Source organism: Oryx dammah, unplaced genomic scaffold (assembly GCF_014754425.2).
Source record: "Oryx dammah isolate SB20612 unplaced genomic scaffold, SCBI_Odam_1.1 HiC_scaffold_9, whole genome shotgun sequence".
Classification (NCBI taxonomy): Eukaryota; Metazoa; Chordata; class Mammalia; order Artiodactyla; family Bovidae; genus Oryx; species Oryx dammah.
This window is the reverse complement of record NW_024070193.1, coordinates 53,838,428-53,857,467: the sequence shown is the minus strand read 5'-3', so window position 1 is coordinate 53,857,467 and position 19,040 is coordinate 53,838,428. Positions and strand designations below refer to the sequence as shown.

The following is a 19,040-nucleotide window of genomic DNA, read 5'->3' as shown; positions in this document are numbered from 1 at the left end:
TATCTGATCTCACCAGTGTCTTCAAACCTATGGTAGATGGTATGGTAGCAAGGGTGAGGAGGCCTATCCATGTACCTATCTGATCTCACCAGTGTCTTGAAACGTTACCAGATAAAATTTCCTAGGATCTGCTGCATCCCTGAGGGGATGTGTTGGCTGGGGTCTGCTCGCGGAAGTCAGCCTGGGAACCAGATCATTGGAGCCGTAAATAGTAATGCGAGGATGGAGCCAGAACTGGGCCTTGTGACCCAAAGAAAGGGCTTCAAATACAATAGTATGAACTACTTCAAATGCCCCCAAATATCTACTTTTCCTTACTTAATATCCCCATAGATTTTTTAGTTACATTTTCCATGTTTTTTAGGTGGATCCATCTCAGGCAAGATTTCCCTTGTTGGGCCTTTGCTGGTGGCCCAGTGGTTAAGATTCCACTTGCCAAGAAGGCAGGAGACATGGGCTTGATTTCTGGTCCGGGAAGATCCCACATGCCATGGAGCAACCAAGCCCACGCGCCGCAACAGTTGAGCCGGTGCTCTGCAACAAGAGAAGCCAGCGCAGTGAGGAGCCCGAGCACCCCAACTAGAGGGCAGATGCTTGCTGCTACTGGGAAACAGCCCAAAATAAACAAATCTTAAAGTAAAAGGAATCCGCCCTCTAATGCTGAGGATGCCGGCTCGATCCCTGGCTGGGAAAGGTAAGATCCCACATGCCATGCGCGCGACTAAACCCTGCGCACCGCAGCTCCTGAGCCCACGCACTCTGGAGTCCACACAACTCCAGGGAAGATCCCACAGGATGCAACAAATCTCCCAAGGGTCACAACAGAGACTCAACACAGCCAAATTAATAAATAAAAGATATATACTCTGCAAATATTTTTTTAAAAAAAGACTTCCCTTGTTTCCTCAAGTTTCCATCTGGACCTAAACAACAGCAGGAAAACGAATAAGGAATGCCAAGTGACAGGACGATAATAAAAGGAAGTACCTAGAAATGCTCTGAGACACAGGTCAAGTTCAGGACCTTGTACAGTCACTGTAAAGACAAACCAGCCCAGACACAGAGGACAGACCCATGGACAAAGCCTGGTCTCAGAGTCCATCCTCAGGAGAGGCGATGCGCTTTGTGTGCACAGGCATGTATGGAAAAGACTGGAAGCTTGGCCCCACACATGGAGCCACGCGACAGCTATGTCCCTGCGGAGAAAAGGGTCTGGAAAGATAACACACCCAAACAGTATCATCAGAGATTAGGTCTGCAGCCAGGATTGGGGGCGATTTTTTTTCCTTCCTTATTCTTTCCTATCTTCTGAATGTTTGGCATTGTGTATAGGAAACATTCACAGATTTTTTAAAAAATGTACAGGGGGAAAGATGCCTTCACAAGCTGTCAGCAGTGAACTTGTAACAGGAGTATGTTTCTGGTGGGGATGGGGGCGCTGCTCAGAAAGGAGGCAGCTGAGCATAAAGGGAGCCCTGGGCACCCCCAGAGTTTGAACCCCACACCCTCTCTCTCTGCCTGCTGTGGGGGTGGTTGGAGGTTCGACTTCAGAGGCAGCGAGAACCTTCACCTCCTGTCACATGTTCATCCTTTCGGAGCCGAAAGGTAAGGGAGCTGGTGTGTGTGCGCTCAGTCGGTTCAGTCATGTCCGATTCTTTGCAACCCTATGGACTGTAGCCCGGCAGGCTCTTCTGTCCATGGGATTCTCCAGAGAAGAATACTACAGTGTGTTGTCATTCCCTTTTCCAGAGGATCTTCTCAACCCAGGGATCGAACCCATGTACCTTGAGTCTCCTGTACTGGCAAGCAGGTTCTTTACCACTAGTGAGTGGCCCTGGTACTAACGTCCAGTTAGCATCAGAGGAGACTCACGAACCTAATCTATGGGTCACCCCCACAAGCGGATACACCTTCCATGTCTGGATGAGGAAAGCCAAAGAAGTATTAAATACCTTAAGTTTCCATCAAGTTGAGCCTCTGAAAATTCCCTTACCTGGCCAGAATGAAAGCTAGTAAAACTACAACCTTCAAAATCTGATTTTCTTTTAAACACTTTTCAATGGCTTGGCTGTTGTCCTCATCATCCCACTTCCCACACAGGGCAAAGTAACCTGGAATCTGTATTATTCATAAGTTCCCCTAACACACCACCCCACCCTCCAATATCTGCTTCTGTTGATTTTGAAGGAGCCTAAGTTCTCTGTGTGACCCTCTGAAAAGAACACAGCCTATGGGAAAGCAGGTACACACTCTCAAATGCATCAAAAACACACCTGTTGTCTCTGAGGAGCTTGTCCAAGCGCCTAGGGCTAGATTGGTCATCCTTAAAGCCCTGAGCAGTCCCAAATAAATACGATTTCTCTCAACACTCTCACCAGGTTGAGTCTGAATGATAACCCTACTTCATCTCCCTAAATATCTGTTCCAGGCAACAGTTGATTCTAAATCAAAAAAGCTTTTAAAAAATTTTATTAGCGTATAGTTGCTTTACAACGTTATGTTACTTTCTGCTCTACAGCAAAGTGAATCAGCCTCACGTACACATATATCCCCCTTTTCCGGATTTCCTCCCCACGTAAGTCCCCACAGAGCACTGAGTGGAGTTCGCTGTGCTGTACAGTAGGTTCTCATTAGTTAGCTATTTTACACACAGTATCAATAATGTATATATGTCAATCCCACCTGCCACTTCCTCCCACGCCCCACCCACCCCTTGGTGTCCATACCTCTGTCCTCTACGTCTGCCTCTATTTCTGCTTTGCAAATAAGATCATCTAAACCATTTTTCTAGATCCCATATACATGCATTAATACATGATATCAGGTGAAGTGTTTTTAAGTGGGTTTTCTTTTCATGTAGACCATTTCTAAAGACCATTTTTATTGAATCTGTTACAATATTGCTTCTGTTTTATGTTCTGGTTTCTTTTTTATGTTCTTTTTATAAAATTAATTAATTTATTTTTTGGAGGCTAATTACTTTACAATATTGTATTGGTTTTGCCATACATTGATATAAATCTGCCACGGGTGTACATGTTCTATGTCCCTGGCATGTGGGATCTTAGCTTCCTGAACCAGGGATCAAACCCACACCGCCTACACTGGAAGGCAAAGTCTTACCCACTGGACCACCAGGGAAGTCCCACAGTATTTGTTTTTAAAGGTAAAATTCCAAGCAGCTGTATGGAGAGTGTTCTCAGAGAGGATGAGAGGAACCAGGGAAGGGAAGGTTTAACCTGCATTCCCAGCAAGCACAACACAAATTCAACAGCCATCCTTCAGTGAACCGGTTATGAAGTTGATATTCACCTCAAGCCTTAGTTAATTTTCACTGTTTCTGCTTGAGCAGACTTGGACTTGATCATACTTCTGCTGCATTACAAGGTCTGGTCACAATTTAAAAATGATTCTTCCCTAATTGATCCCAGTTGCTATGCTATAAATGAGAAGTGATGGCGTATCTTCTCTCCAGTTCTCAAGTCAGGAATCCTACAGGCCCTAACTTCTAATTTATTGTTTATTTGGGTTTTAATGTTAACAGATCAATCCAGATTCTTAAAGCTACTCCTTCAGAAAATCTTCAGATTCTCTTATTTCTACTAACACTGGGTCTGCAGTGATCTCTCAAAACATCATCACACTTAAAACTGGTTTTCCCACCTCAATTCTTACACCCAGAATAAATTCCAGAAGAATCCATTGTTTACACATGATAATTAAATTATAAATTCACTGGAAGAAAACTGAAGAATGTTTTCTTAATTTTGGAACAGAGAAGCTCTTTCAAAACACAATGCAAATTCAAAACCCCAAAATGAAAATGTTTGTAAATTTGACTACAAAAATATTCTACATAGCAAAAGAATGTATTCAAAGTCAAACTACAGATTACCTACTGGGGAAAATACTTAGTACAAATGACAGGCAAAGGACAAATAGACTTAACACATATACAGCTACTGCAAATCAAGAAGAAAAGACAAATTCAACAGAAAAATGGGTGAAGGGTATAAATAGGCAGTTTACATAAAAGAAACACAAGTGGCCAGTAAACACCTGAAAATATACTAGCTCCAGTCATGATTTTAGAAGTGAAAATGAAAGTCATGAGGTTCCATTTTTTTTTAATCTGTGAGACTATCAAAAACTCAATGCTTGTGAGAGCTATGGTTAGTGAAAGGGGGAAGAAACATCCTTACACACAGAACGGATGGAAGTGCAAATCAGGATAACTTTTGAAGAAGACAATTTAGCAATGACTATGAAAATTTAGGGAGAAGGCAGTGGCACCCCACCCCAGTACTCTTGCCTGGAAAATCCCATGGACGGAGGAGCCTGGTAGGCTGCAGTCCATGGGGTCGCTAAGAGTCGGACACGACTGAGCGACTTCACTTTCACTTTTCACTTTCATGCATTGGAGAAGGAAATGGCAACCCACTCCAGTGTTCTTGCCTGGAGAATCCCAGGGATGGAGGAGCCTGGTGGGCTGCCATCTATGGGGTCGCACAGAGTCGGACACGACTGAAGCGACTTAGCAGCAGCAGCAACAGCATGAAAATTTAGAAGACATATTCTCCATGACCCAGTACTTCCACTGATATAAATTCACAGACATACACCTCTAGAGGCACTAGAAGATGAGTGTCCAAAGACGTTTATTACAGCGTCATGTACAACAACCACAATCAAATTAAGCACCCATCAGTGATGGGCTTAAAGCTCTGACACCCACCCCTCAGGACAGCATCTGGCCATCCTAACAAGAGTGCAGCAGATGCAGATAGCCAGTAGGGGAAAATCTCCAAGATATATTAGGAAATGAAAAGAACAAAACATAGAACAGCTGCATAAAAACACCTGAGGTTCTTAACATCTGAGAGCTACAGATCCAAACACGCATACTAACACACACCTAAATTTTCTACACTGATTCACCAAGAACAGTCAACTCCAATGAGCAACAGGTAAAGATGCGTCCTTTGTATCTTATCCCCTTCTGTTCTATTTTACAAATAGTAAAACGATACATAGAAAAAGCAAATTTTATACTGCTCTGCCGAGGTATTTATAAAATATTGATGAAATGCCCAGAATGCCTACTGTGATTCCTAGAGAATAAAGAAGGCCAGAGGGAGAAAAGCTTTAAAAGTGGGGCCCTACTGTATATCCAGACAAAACCATAATTCAAAAAGACATATGCACCCCAGTGTTCACAGCAGTACTATTCCCAACAGCCAAGATATGGAAGCAATGCAAGTGTCTCTAAACAGATAAATGGATGAAGAATATGTGTGTGTGCGTTCGTGCACACACACACACACACAGGAATATGACTCAGTCATAAAAAAGAATGACTGAAAAAAAAAAAAAGAATGACTGATACCATTGGCAGCAGCATGGGTGGAACCAGAGATGATCATACGAAGTGAAGTCAGGCGGACAAAGACAAATACCATACGATATCACAGAGGTGGAATGTAAAATGTGACATAAATGAACTTATCTACAAAGCAGAAACAGACTCACAGACATGAGACTGGCCTTGCGGTTGCCAAGGGGTAGGGAGTGGGAGAGGGAAGGATGGGCAGTTTGAGATTAGCAGATGCGAACTATTATATATAGATGGCTAAACAAAAACTGTCCTACTGTATAGCACAGGGAACTATATTCAGTATCCTGTGATAAACCATAATGGGAAAGAATATGGAAAAGAATGCATATATAATTGAATCGCTTTGCTGCAGAGCAGAAATTAACACAACACTGTAAATCAACTATCCTTCAATCAAATACATTTTTTAAAAGAGAAGCGGCCCTCCTTGTGGTTACCCAGACACCAGTGGGGGCAAGTCTAAAGGCATTACAGTGAGTGCAACTGTAGTAAGCAAGTCAAGGAGAAGAAAGAAAAAAATGAACAAATCGTTGTGAAGAAATCATTTCAGGTTGTATTTGGAGGCAGAACAGAGGTATACCTATACAAGACATTTCCACAAGCAGACAGGTTACAAGCAATGGAATCCTAAGAAGTTGTAAGCGTGGGTCTTCCTATCAGATGCATGGAATACAGAAAAAGACTGCAACTGAATATCATAACTAAGCTTGAACTTATGATATAAAAGGGGTAGCCCTTTGAATAGTAATTTTAACAAATATTTCCTGCCCTGAATAAATTCATCGGGCAATTATTTTTTATACATTTTAATTGAAATATAGTTGATTTACAATATTGTGTTCGTTTCAGGTGTACAGCAAAGTGACTTTTTCAGATTATATTCCATTTAGGTTATGACAAGACACTGAATTCCCTGCACTACACAGTAAATCCTTGTTGCTCATCTGCTTTATGCATATGTTTATCTCTCTTAATCCCATACTTCTAATATATCCCTTCCCCTCTGTCCTTCGGTAACCCCAAGTTTGTCTTCCAAGTCCGTTTGTTTCTGTTTTGTACATATATTCATTTGTGTTATTTCTTAGATTCTACATATAAGCACTATCCGGCTTCCCAGGTGGCACTAGCGGTAAAGAACCCGCCTGCCAACGCAGGAGACCTAAGAAATGTTGGTCTGATCCCTGGGTCGGGGAAGACCCCGTGGAGGGCACCATGGCACCCCACGCCTGTATTCTTGCCTGGAGAATCCCATGGACAGAGAAGCCTGGCGGGCTGCAGTCCCTGGGGCTGCAGAGTCGGACGACGGAAGCAATAGCACGCACGCATAAGCAACATCAGATGGTTTACTTTCTCTGACTTATTTTCTGTACTTAGTGACAGGAGAGCCTCTGAATAATCCCTGAGAATGCCTGTCTCCTACCTCCTACACCCTGCACATCTGACCCAAGATCTCAGACTGAATCCTGAAGAGAAACTAAGTCCCACTTGGATGCCGAAGTGCCCGAGAACATGCAGACACACTCAGAGGCACAAGCGCCTCGACAATCTGGGGCCTCATCTTATTTAAGGATCTGAGACAACGAGTCTTCGTGAACAGTAAACCGGACTCCTCTGCTGCCACAGTGAAACCACCTGCTCAAGTTCTCTGCAGACCAACGACCGGCTGCCTAAACGGACAACACAGGAAGCTCTGGAAGTGTCTTTCCAGAATCAGCTCCCATCAAGTGTATGCCTGCCTCCTCACTCTACGTATAAGCAAATCCTCCCACTTGTCTCTCGGCTTTCAGTGTAAATGTCACGGGACAAGTATGAATTCCTAACGGTGGTGAACTTTAAAGATAATATGGAAAACAGCTTCCCAAAGAAGCCGATCCTGGGCTGAAGTGGAGCCATCCTAGCTGGGGCAACCTGCCCCCAGTACCCCCCCCCCCCATTTGTGGAGTTACTTACCTTCGAATTCGTCTCCATGTGGTATTTGGCACAAGCTCGAAGCTGAGTCACCCAGAACTGTTTTTCTTTTGCATCAGCAGCTGAAATAGAGAAACAAAGGCTTGTAGCAATTGAGCCAAAACACATCCAACCTGTTTCCTCACACACCTGAGGGCTTGGGGGCCTGGAGATGAAGGAAGGCAAGGCAAACATAGATTGTACTCATGGCAAAAAACAGCAGACACCAAGTCTTAACCAAAAATCTCCCCCTCTCTTTTTAAAGAAACTTCTACAGTTCTATTGAGAAACTTAAAGGCATTTTCAGAATTTCATTTTCCTGGATGGACTTCACTGAGCCTATCTATACAGATCAATTTCTCCAAAAGGAATCAGTACATTACCCTGGGAGTTGGTGATGGACAGGGAAGCCTGGCCTCTAACAGTCAGACACAACTGAGCAATTGAACTGAGCTGAATCAGTACACCTTTATTATTTTTACAAAAATTTCTAAGGTGGTCCAGTGGCTAAGACTCCAGGCTCCCAATGCAGGGGGCTGGGGTTCGATCACTGGTCAGGGAACTAGATCCCCCATGCCACAACTAAGACCCAACACAGTTAAGTAAACAAATAGGTATTTTTAAATTTCTAACAGATCTTTAAACAGCTTTACTGAGATAGAATTTACATACGTAAAATTCACCTGTTTTTAGTATGGAGTGATTTTGAGTATGAATATATTTACAGAATAGTACAACTGTGACCACAATCTTGGCTTAAAATATTTTCAGGATCCCTCAAAGAATCCTGTTCCCATCATCGGTCTTTTCCCATCTCTCTCCTCTCACCCCCTTAACTGCTAATCTGCTTTCTGTCTCGGAGATCTGCCTGTTCTAGACATTCCATATGAATGGTATCATGCATATGTGGTTTTTGTGACTGCCTTATTTTACTTAGCTTAACAGTTTTTGAGGTTCATCCACACTGTAGCATTTCTATTACCCTAACACATTTTTTTAAACATCTCTCTTCAACTGCTGCTGCTGCTAAGTCGCTTCAGTCCTGTCCAACTCTGTGTGACCCCACAGACGGCAGCCCACCAGGCTCCGCCATCCCTGGGATCCTCCAGGCATTTTCAACTAATAAACAACAAACTCAGAAATTTCAAGCAGAAGAAAAATGAATAAGATTTCTTGTCATTAGAAGAGGGTAAGAGGTGGAATTTGCTTTTTGGTGGGGCATGTCTAAGTGGCTGCAAAGATGCCCTGTTAAAACATCTCAACCTGGGACTTCCCGGGTGGTCCAGTGGCTAAGACTCTGTGCTCACAATGCAGGGGGCCCAAACTCAATCCCCGGGTCAGGGAACTAGACCCCCACATGCCACAACTAAGACTTGGCACAGTCAAATTTTTTTTTAAAAAATGCCTTAAACCATACATCTATGGTCAAATAATCTATGACAAAGAAGGCAAGTCTACATTAAAGCTGGAAAGAGTTTCTTCAACAAATGGTGCTGGGAAAACCAGACAATTACCTGTAAAAAAAAATGAAATTAGACCATTCTTTTAACACCATACACAAAGATAAGCTCAAAATGGGTTAAAGACCTAAATGGGAGACTGGAGACGATAAAACTTCTAGAGGAAAACAGAAGCAGCACACTCTCTGATACAAATCACAGCAAGACCTTTTTCCTCCCAGAATAATGGAAACAAAAACAAAAATAAATGGGACTTAAACTCAAAAGGTTTTGCACAGTAAAGGAAACAATAAACAGAATGAAAAGTGGGCATGTGGGCGTGTTCAGTCACCCAGTCATGTCTCTCTTTGACCCATGGACTGTAGCCCATCAGGCTCCTCTGTCTGTGGGATTTTCCAGGCAAGAATACTGGAGTGGGTTGCCATTTCCTACTGCAGGAGATCTTTCTGACCCAGGAACCGAACCTGCTTCTCTTGTGCCTCCTACACTGGTAGGTGGATTTACCACTGAGCCACTTGGGAAGCCCAGAAATGAAGAGACAACCCCCCGACACACACACACCTTGCTTCATTATATAGTGGGGTACCTAATATAGTCCTAGGACAAATGCTTAAGGAAGGTTTCTCTGAAGAAGAAACCCCCAAATTCCCTCTTACACCATGTTAATAATGTATTCTGACATGCTTAAGAACAATTTGGCCAGTTTTTAACCTACTGTGCAGAAGTATTTTTTACTTCTTTAAAAAGCAGCAGAGAAGACCAAACATGATTGTTTTTAATGCTGCCGCCACACGTGGCTAAGAGGAAGATCAGAGTGCAGTGTCTCAGGACCCCTCTGCTATCTACTGAAGTTGTCCTGTGGAGTTATCAGCCTTTGCAAAATAAGCATTCAGCTGAATTATCATTTTAATATGTGTTCTCAAGGGTTACTATGATTGGACAGAACGAGGTACCAAATGCTGCCTCAGAGACCCTCAATTGTCCCCTAAAGAGACTTAAGGACAAGTCAACTGCATCGTCACAGTCTTCCATCTACAGCCTCATCTCTCAAATATACAAACTCATTTTCTTAAAAGACCATGGATACATAACAGGGTCTCATAAAATCCAAATTAATTTAATTGCATAACTCACTGCATACATATTTTAAAAGAATACTGCATAAATGTTGAAAACATTTTCTATGCAGAAAACAGAATGATTCCCCTATAAGTCTGTACTTTTTACAAAAATGAACCTCAGTGTCATTTGTCAGTAAAACACAGCTTCAGGTAAAGAAATCTGGAAGTGTAGACCCGGTGAACCTCAACTCCAAAGAAAAAAGGATTTTTGCAAAAACTAGAGTCATTTTCCTCAGAAACATTGCTGGTTTGTGGCAGTACCCAAAGGCTCTGCCCCAAAAACATTCCTCAAAGCTGTGCATCTATTAACATCAAGATTCATCTCTACGTGTAGCGAGATGTGAAATGAGAAAATCGATGCCCAGATCCTTGGGGGATGGACTAAGGACCAGCCAGAAAGCAGCGGAAATGTATCCTGCATTTGCTGTAGTGGATAACTTCAAGCTAAATTTAGCCCTTATGATTAGTTCATGCAGATAATAAAACTTTGATGTTTGCTATTAAAAACTATCCTAAAAAAAAAAAGTTTGGGGCTTGATAATCTAGAGAATAACAACTAAAATGCAAAAAGATGTCTCCATTGGCAAACTGGTTAGACTGTTCTTCTGTATGGAGTTGTGTCATTTTTATAAACCCTGACAGCCCTGGGTTGGGGGGAGGGAAAGCTATTAAGTTTTTCACCTGTGATTGTTTCTGCTTTGACAATTTATTAACCAATAAACAGCAAAGCAAAACCAGAGACCATATAAACGCAGGACATGCACTGTGTGAATCTCCAAAGAAAACATGATTCTTCTCATGGTTCCCCAAAACTGAAAAACTTTCTTCAACTAAATGCATTTTTATTTCACAAGTTTTGGGGATTTTTTTTTAACAGATCCTGGGATATGACTTGTATACAGATAATAAAGGAACCTGAGGGAATTCTCTGGTGGTCCAGTGATTAGGACTCTGAGCTTTCACTGCCAAGGGCCTGGGTTCAATCCCTAGTCGGGGAACTAATACCCTACAAGCCTTGTGGCTTGATCAAAAGTTGTTGTTCAGTTGCTAAGTCATGTCCGACTCACTGCAGCAACTCACAGACTGCAGCACACCAGGCTTCCCTGTCCTTCACTATATCTCGGAGTTTGCTCAAATTCATGTCCATCGAGTCAGTGATGCCATCCAACCATCTCATCCTCTGTCTTCTCCTTCTCCTCCTGCCCTCAATCTTTCCCAGCATCAGGGTCTTTTCCAATGAGTCAGCTCTTTGCATCAGGTGGCCAAAGTATTGGAGCTTCAGCATCAGTCCTTCCAACGAATATTCAGGACTGATTTCCTTTAGGACTGACTGGTGTGATCTCCCTGCTGTCCAAGAGTCTTCTCCAGTCAAAAGTAAATAAAGTACAAATATAATAAAGGAACCACAGCTTAGCCTACCCCTTGGTAGCAAAGCCTGGAGGAAAGTCAGCAAACACTGGGCTCTGAGCTGGGGAATCAAAGCCCTGTCTGGTTTTGCAAAGGCCAACCCACCACCGCCAGCCCCCAGGTCAAGCACAAAGAATGAGGGGCCCTTTCTTTGTACTCAGCCTTCCCTTAAATAAATATGTTAAAAGGCATGGGTTTCCCCAGTGGCTCTGTGGTTAAGAATCTACCTGCAATGCAGGAGACGTGGATTTGATCCCTGGGTCAGGAAGATCCCCCGGAGGAAGAAATGGCAACCCACTCCAGTATGCTTGCCTGGGAAACTCCATGGACAGAGGAGCCTAGCAGGCTATATAGTCCATGAGGTTGCAAAAAAGTCAGACATGACCGAATGGCTGAGCCCACAGAAGAGGTGTGATCACCAACCACCTCCCAGCACTTAATACACACTTCTTTCCTCAGACCTTAACAGCACTGACTGTGTGTGTGCACGTGCATGTGATAAATGCACATCTGGGGGTCGGTCTTGTTATTCTATGAGAAGACGACTATTTTGCCGGCGATGCACCTATGACAGAATGCTGGTAGAATGGTCTAGCAATCAAATCACATCACACATCACTGCAGACAAGTGTGGCCCATCTGAAAATCTGTGCAGTGGATATGCCTTGGTGGGGATGGTGGCTACTTCTTCCGTGTGTGTTGTGTGTGTGTGCTCAGTTGCTTCAGTTGTGTCCGACTCGTTGTGACGCTATGGACTGTAGCCCACCAGGTTCCTCTGTCCATGGGATTATCCAGGCAAGAGTACTGGAGTGGGTTGCCATGCCCTCCTCCAGCGGATCTTTCCAACCCAGGAATCAAACCCGTAGCTCCTGCATCTCTCACACTGCAGGCAAATTCTTTACTGCTGAGCCCCTGGGGAAGCCCCAGTTAGTAACTCCAGTTGTGGCCAAATGCTGGGCTCCTAGCTTTCAAGAAGCAAAGAGAAGGGGAGACAGTAGACAACAGGAAATAACACCAGTTGGCTTTTTACCAGGCTCTAGGGCCACAGAGGGTTAAATAAAGTACAAGTAGGGCAAATTCTCTGGTGGCCCAGTGGTTACGACCCAGCGTTACCACTGCTGAGGGTCTGGGTTCAATCCCTGCTCAGGGAACTAACATCCCATGAGTTGCTTTATGCAGCCCCCAAAATAAAGTACAAGTGAAGGGGCCTTTACTAACAGCTGGTTCTAGAGAAACTCTGAGTGGAGGGCACCATGACCCTTTTCTAAAAAAATAAAAGATTTGTTATTTTTTTATATATATTTTTTGATGTGGACCATTTTTAAAGTCTTTATTGAATGTGTTACCATACTGCTTCTGTTTCATGTTTTGGCTTTTTGGCTGCAAGGCCTGAGGATCCCAGCTTCCCCAGCCAGAGAACAAAACCACACCACCTGTATTGCAAGGCAAAGTCTTAGCCACTGGACCACCAGGAAGGTCCCCACCATGATCCCTAAAAGACTTGTTTGGACTTCGTGGCGATCCACTGATTAAGCCACCATGCTTCCACCAGGGGCACAGGTTCCATCCTTGGTCCTGGAAGATCCCACATGTCATGCAGTGCAGCCACAAAAAAAAAAAAAAAAAATAGAAAGAAATGGCGGGAAAGGCTTATTTTATCTTTAGAGCACAGCCTCATGGGCACTGAAGAGTTACTATATAAGGTACAAGCAAATACATACTGAGCTAATATGAAAAATCTGCTGAAGTCCTAAGGTTCAGCCAGCTTTGCGATCACTCACCTTGCATTTGTCCTTAATTCCTTGGTTAATGAGGACAAATACTTCCTAATCTCAGCTCCTCTCCCCACCTCAAGAGGAGGAGAGGCAGTGTCCGTCACCAGAGTCCTCCAATACGGCAAACTATTAAAGGTGATTTTTAAAAAACTGAAAAACCAGACCGCCATCACCATGTTAACTGTGAATCCAAGAGGCCCGTCTGCAAACTTCCCAGGAGGTGAACATACCTCTCAGTTTGTACATCTCCCCGTTGGCAGCGTACACGACCAGCATGTGGGGTGCTTCATCACTCAGGGACACGATGGCGCCGGAAAGAGACAGGGCTCCTCGAGGCTTCTGGTGCTTGCTCTGCTCGTTCACAAAATACTGCAGGATGCCAGCCTCGAAATCCAGCACAAAGTACCTGGGTGGAGAGATCACAGGGTGTCAGTTTTCTCCCCGAGCAAAGAAGAGGAGGAACAGAATCCTTATGTTGACATGAAGGGTCCCTATCCAGGATGCTGGGAACTAAAAGTCCCTGCCAGACACCCACACAAGCCAACCCTGGGTAGTGAAAGAGAGTCTGATTCTTAAGTCAGAATGGAGCTCATCATGGCTCCTGAACAAAGGCCAGGCCCATTCGGAATATGGTGCGATGCCCACAGATACACGTGAGCCTCAGGCTGGTAAAGAAGAGCAAGGCACTGGGATACAGAATCTGGTAACAGGTTCGACGTGATTTCGCGGGAACACCTGAAATTCACACCCCGGAAATAGCAAGCTGGGCTGGACTCCGGGGCAGCCTGGGCGCTATATGGGGCCTGAGCCCCAGGGCTGGTCCAACCAGGAAGTAGATGTGCTCACAAAGCTAACTTCCAGCGGGTCCTTCCACAGAACACTTTTCACACAACAGGGCAAGAATCCCCTCCGCTCTGGGAGGCCACAATGCCACTGGAGTCTATAACCACGGGAAAAACAGAGCAACTGCTAGTTGTCGGAATGGCTAAAACAAATCTTGGGAGCTGAGTACCTGGTCTATCAACACTCACAATCTATCAGCAAAAAGTAGTCCAAACAACTTGCCCTCCTCCACAAGCTGTCTTCATCAGAGACCCACACTCCCCCTGGAGTCCTCCACCCACGCAGGATTATCCAATTTAATGTCTGGTTTTGGCCCCCTCCCCCGACTCGACCCTATCCAGAGACAGACTGTGCCTCTCACCTCACTGATAGTATTTATTCAGTGAATCAATGAAGGGGGAAAACTACCCGATTCCAGTTTTCACTCCATGCACCCAAGCAGCTGGGTCACCACTGGGAACTCGCACAGGCACTTGAAAATATGTCCCATATTTGAGGGTTACACAGTGATGCCTGCAAGTCAGATACCAAGCACACAGACGACTCAGCCAGTGTGGAATCTGCAGGCACGTGCAGTCCATCAGCATGTACCTGCGGTTCTTAACACAGAAACGTATTGTTCTTCTATGGTGATCACTTTTTCAAATGGCTACTGAGTTGTTAGGACACAAATGAAGCTGTTTGCAGATGACTGCTTTAATAAATGAAACCACAGGGCATTTTCTTAACCTCTAAGCACCACAGCCGCGTCCGAGGTCAGGGGCGGCGGCCGAGAGTGCCAGGCTGCGACAGCACAGGAGAGGAGCTACCCCCGCCTGAGGCCAGGGGTGGCGGCCAGGAGGAGCAACCCCACGTCCAAGGAGCGGTGGCTGCATGGGTACCAGAGGGCCTAGAGGAGCTACTCCACGTTCAAGGTCAGGAGGGGCGGTGGTGAGGAGATATCCCTCATCCAAGGCAAGGAGCAGTGGCTGCGCTTTGCTGGAGCAGCCGTGAAGAGATATCCCACGTCCAAGGTAAGAGAAACCCAGGTAAGACGGTAGGTGTTGCAAGAGGGCATCAGAGGGCAGACACACTGAAACCATACTCACAGAAAACTAGTCAATCTAATCACACTAGGACTGCAGCCTTGTCTAACTCAGTGAAACTAAGCCATGCCCTGTGGGGCCACCCAAGAAGGGCAGGTCATGGTGGAGAGGTCTGACACAATGTGGTCCACGGGAGAAGGGAATGGCAAAGCACTCGGGATTCTTGCCTTGAGAACCCCATGAACAGTACGAAAAGGCAAAATGACAGGATACTGAAAGAGGAAATCCCCGGGTCGGTAAGTGCCCAATATGCTACTGGGATAGAGGATGAGATGGCTGGATGGCATCACGGACTCGATGGACGTGAGTCTGGGTGAACTCCGGGATGAACAGGGAGGTCTGGCGTGCCGCGATTCATGGAGTCGCAAACAGTCGGACACGACTGAGCGACTGCACTGACTGAAGCACCACAAACTAAGAAAGTTTACAAAGTGCTACCCTGATTCTCTCAGTATCCAACAGACAGCCATCGCTATCCCTCAGTTTTCAGGTGCTGGGACTCAAAGAAACTCCAGATCCAAGTCCTGCTTGTCTGTGTCCACATCCACACTGGGTTCAATCCAGCTGGCAAACTCTCTTTTGAGCCTCCCACAGTCCTCCTTCACCCCCTGCTCCAGGTCACCTCTCCTTACCCACTAAGGTGCTTCATTCTCCAAACCTTCGGGCTCTAAGAGAGCGAGCGCAGCTGGAAGTCCCCCCGCCTGCCCGCAGGGGTGCCACTGCATTCCCAGCCCACAGGGCAGGCACACCCGACAACCCAGGTCTCAACCCTCCAGAATGCCAGTTCCCCCAAGAAATCTTCCACTTTTAATTATTCGTAACATTCCAAATGTCCTGGGCAAGACTATCTTTGTTACCTCTCTCCTCTCTTCCAATCTCTATTGGGTCACAATAATAAGGCTATACTTCGGGTCTCCACCACCACCGTGGATAAATCAAGATACAAAGACACCTTCGTGGGCCAAGACTCTTCAAAGTATGGTCCCGGGCCCAACGGTAGCATCGAGTCACCTGGAGGCTTGTTTGAAATGTAAATCCTTGGGTCCCATCCAAGGCCGGCTGGATCAGAAACACTGGGGAAGGGGTCAAGAAGGCTTCCAGGTGCCTCTGACGCAGCTCAAGTCTGAGAAGCATGGTCTAAACTAACAGCTCATCACCAAATCCCGCCCATTTCTTCCAAGAGACATGAGATGAAAGGACAGAATATATCTCCATTTTCTTTGTCGGGATGTGTGGCCGTGTGAGCTGTGGCAGCAGAATGTGAGCGGAAGTAAAACGCAGGACAGGCACACAACACACAGACAGACAGACACTCACACAGGTTGGGATGGAGACATCCTGCGGGGCCACTGGGGATCCACAATGAGTATGCCAAGGACCCCCAGAGAGAGCAGCCTGGGCCCCTGAATCACCGCCTGGAGGAGAGCACCCTTATCGTTTCTACAAGGATGAGAAAGAGGCTTCTGCTTATCTTATGCTTCAGATCTGTGATGGCAGTCAGCCTGGCAAATTCACCAAAAATCTTTTCAAAATGTCTATTTTCATGTCCTTCTGCTCCTCCTGTGATGTTGAAGGAAAGTTACACGGCTCAAAATAACGTGGAGTTAAAGCTCCCCTCTGGGTCCTCCCCGCCACTCTATGCAAAACAAAGAACTCTCTCACCCGAAGGGAAAAAAAAATGGACATTAAGGTTGATTACACCCAGCTCCCAGCTGGTCCAGCCTCTGGCCGAGCTCCAGAATTCCTTGCCCCAGCTGTTTAAGGGATAACTACTCAGAACCACCTTGGAGAAGAACAGGCCCCTTAAGACAGTAGCTTTCCACATACATGCCTCTGTATACTTACTCTCTTCTAGGTCAGTGCAGCCGCTCACGAATCTGACTGCTGCCCCTTCTCGCCTCATTAAAGGTGATCTGTTCCTGTAAACTGCCGGTCTCCGTCTTTCCAAACCTCGACTTCTCTAACTCCCTTACCCTACAGATGTGAAAACAAAATTCTATCCATGAGAGAGGAGTTGCGGTGATTTCTGAGCCACCAGGGGTCACGTTATTCAAATGCTGACCCTGCCTTCTCTGTAGAAGTCATGGTTCCAACGTGGCCTGTGTTTCCTGTCACAGTGACTGCCTGTACGCAGACACAGCTCCTAGCAGGTCAGAGCGCTGAGAGCAATGATCTGTGGAGTATAGGAAAGGAACCTCATCCTACAGCATTCTGGGTCTCCACCCTCTGCACCCCCCCTAAACCACCCTGGCAGAAGTGCAGTGTTCCCCATCTATAAACACGTCCCCTTCACACAGAGGAAAGCAGAAAAGGTAGTATACAGCCTCAACAGGCTTCAAGGAGAAGGCGTAAGCCAAGTTGCCCTCCACACCCTGACCCTCCCCATCCACCCTGAGCCCTTGTTGGAATGGAAAAGACTCAACATCTCTTCCCTTTCTGCTCCGTCCGCTCATCACCCAGGCCCATCAGCCTTTCCGGCTCCCAGAGGCAGCTTCACACGTTCATCTCATTCATACCAACCATATATCTGCAAAGGACATTACTAAGAAACTGAAAAAAATGAACCAAATTGGTACCAAAAAAATGAATTGAATTCTGGTTTCTTTTTTTTTTTTTTCCCCTCAATCAGGATGACAGAATAACCCAATGAGCACACATTATGCAGGCTATGGGAACCCATGAATGATTTTTCACATTGCCTATTTCAAAATGACATCTTAATTCTAATCCCCTGCCTCAGACAAAAAACAAAAGCAAAACACACATTTCCACTGCTTCCTAAAACAGTTTCAGTGAAAATACAGGTTTGAATCAGGTGCGCTAAAGAAGGTTATCAATAATTTACTTTTTTTCTAAAGACAGTTAAAAATTCGATCCTTTTTGGAAGGAAATGATGGGAGAATATCCGATTAAAAATTCCAACAGACTAAACAAAGTGTTCTTCCAGGACCACCTTTGAAAGTTGAGTTAGCAGCGTCACGTGTAGGAGCTGCCCATCCAGCATTAAGAAACGCTTTGCCTGGGGATCACATCCCCTGGGAGGAAGGAAATTACATTTGGTTTCCCGCAGGGTCAGGGCTCTGTCAGGCTTTGCTGCATCAGAAATTTACAGCTTTCATCCTAAATGGAAAAGTTAAACGCATTTCAGGACAAGCCTTCACCAAATTAAGTGCAAATGCCAGATAAACTCCTGAAACTTTCCTAAAGGCCTTTCGTTCTGGAGAAATGAGTAGGACGAACCTAATTCCTAGAGTGGGTTCTGTTCTAATCAGCATCTTGAGCTCCAGTTTGCATCTTGACTGATGAGCAGGTGAGCCTAACTGTATACGAAGGGAACATACTTTAGGGGCTCTGTTCACAAACCAGGGAGTTTGTGGGGGAGAGAGGAGAGGAAAAGAGGAGACATCAAACCAACCTAGGAGACAAGCCGCCAGTCCTCACCAGGCCAGCCTCGGAGTGGCAACCTCGCTCTGTTCCAAAGCTGGGACCCGCGGGGAGCGGCAGGCCCACTTGGAAAGGGCTGAGAACAAGCCACTGCTTCAGAAACAACACGTGAGCACGTGCTTGCACAGAGACACACTTGCGTGCACACACACAGACACACTCACTTGCGCATGCGTACATCCAAAGCAGCGGCCCTTAGGCTTAATTGCTTTCCAATCCTTGCATCAAGGAGAGGCATCTGTCAACACCTGTAGCCTTTAATTCCCACCTGCGTTATTTTCATGAAGGTTCAACTTCAGGATCTGAAAGCTGAAAATCTGACATTTTTACTTTGGGAGGGGGTAGGCACGCCAATTGCCATCAGCATCCAGTTAGCAGCAGAAAAATAAAGGGAAAGGATTGGGGTGGGGGTGGGGGTGGTGGGAACAGAGGGGGAAGTAGCTCATTCATGCCAAGAGGCAGAAATCACAAGCAAACTACAACAGAATTACAAAGCGAAAAAATTGCAGTGAAAAAAAAACTCTTTTGAAGAGGAACTTCGCCAGACAGGCTGATACTGACAA

General features: G+C 45.4%; 1 protein-coding gene across 1 annotated transcript in view; it reads right to left on the bottom strand.

Moving 5' to 3' along the window:
• The window catches only part of OSBPL10 (oxysterol binding protein like 10), a 326,754-nt gene that overhangs the window by 221,830 nt on the left and 85,884 nt on the right, over positions 1 to 19,040 (bottom strand). Inside the window, exons 2-3 of the mRNA XM_040246324.1 lie at positions 13,336 to 13,511; positions 7,346 to 7,425 (exon numbers count right to left, since the gene is read on the bottom strand). Of these exons, the coding sequence (XP_040102258.1) occupies positions 7,346 to 7,425; positions 13,336 to 13,511 (256 nt within the window). The remainder of the gene's footprint in view (positions 1 to 7,345; positions 7,426 to 13,335; positions 13,512 to 19,040) is intronic.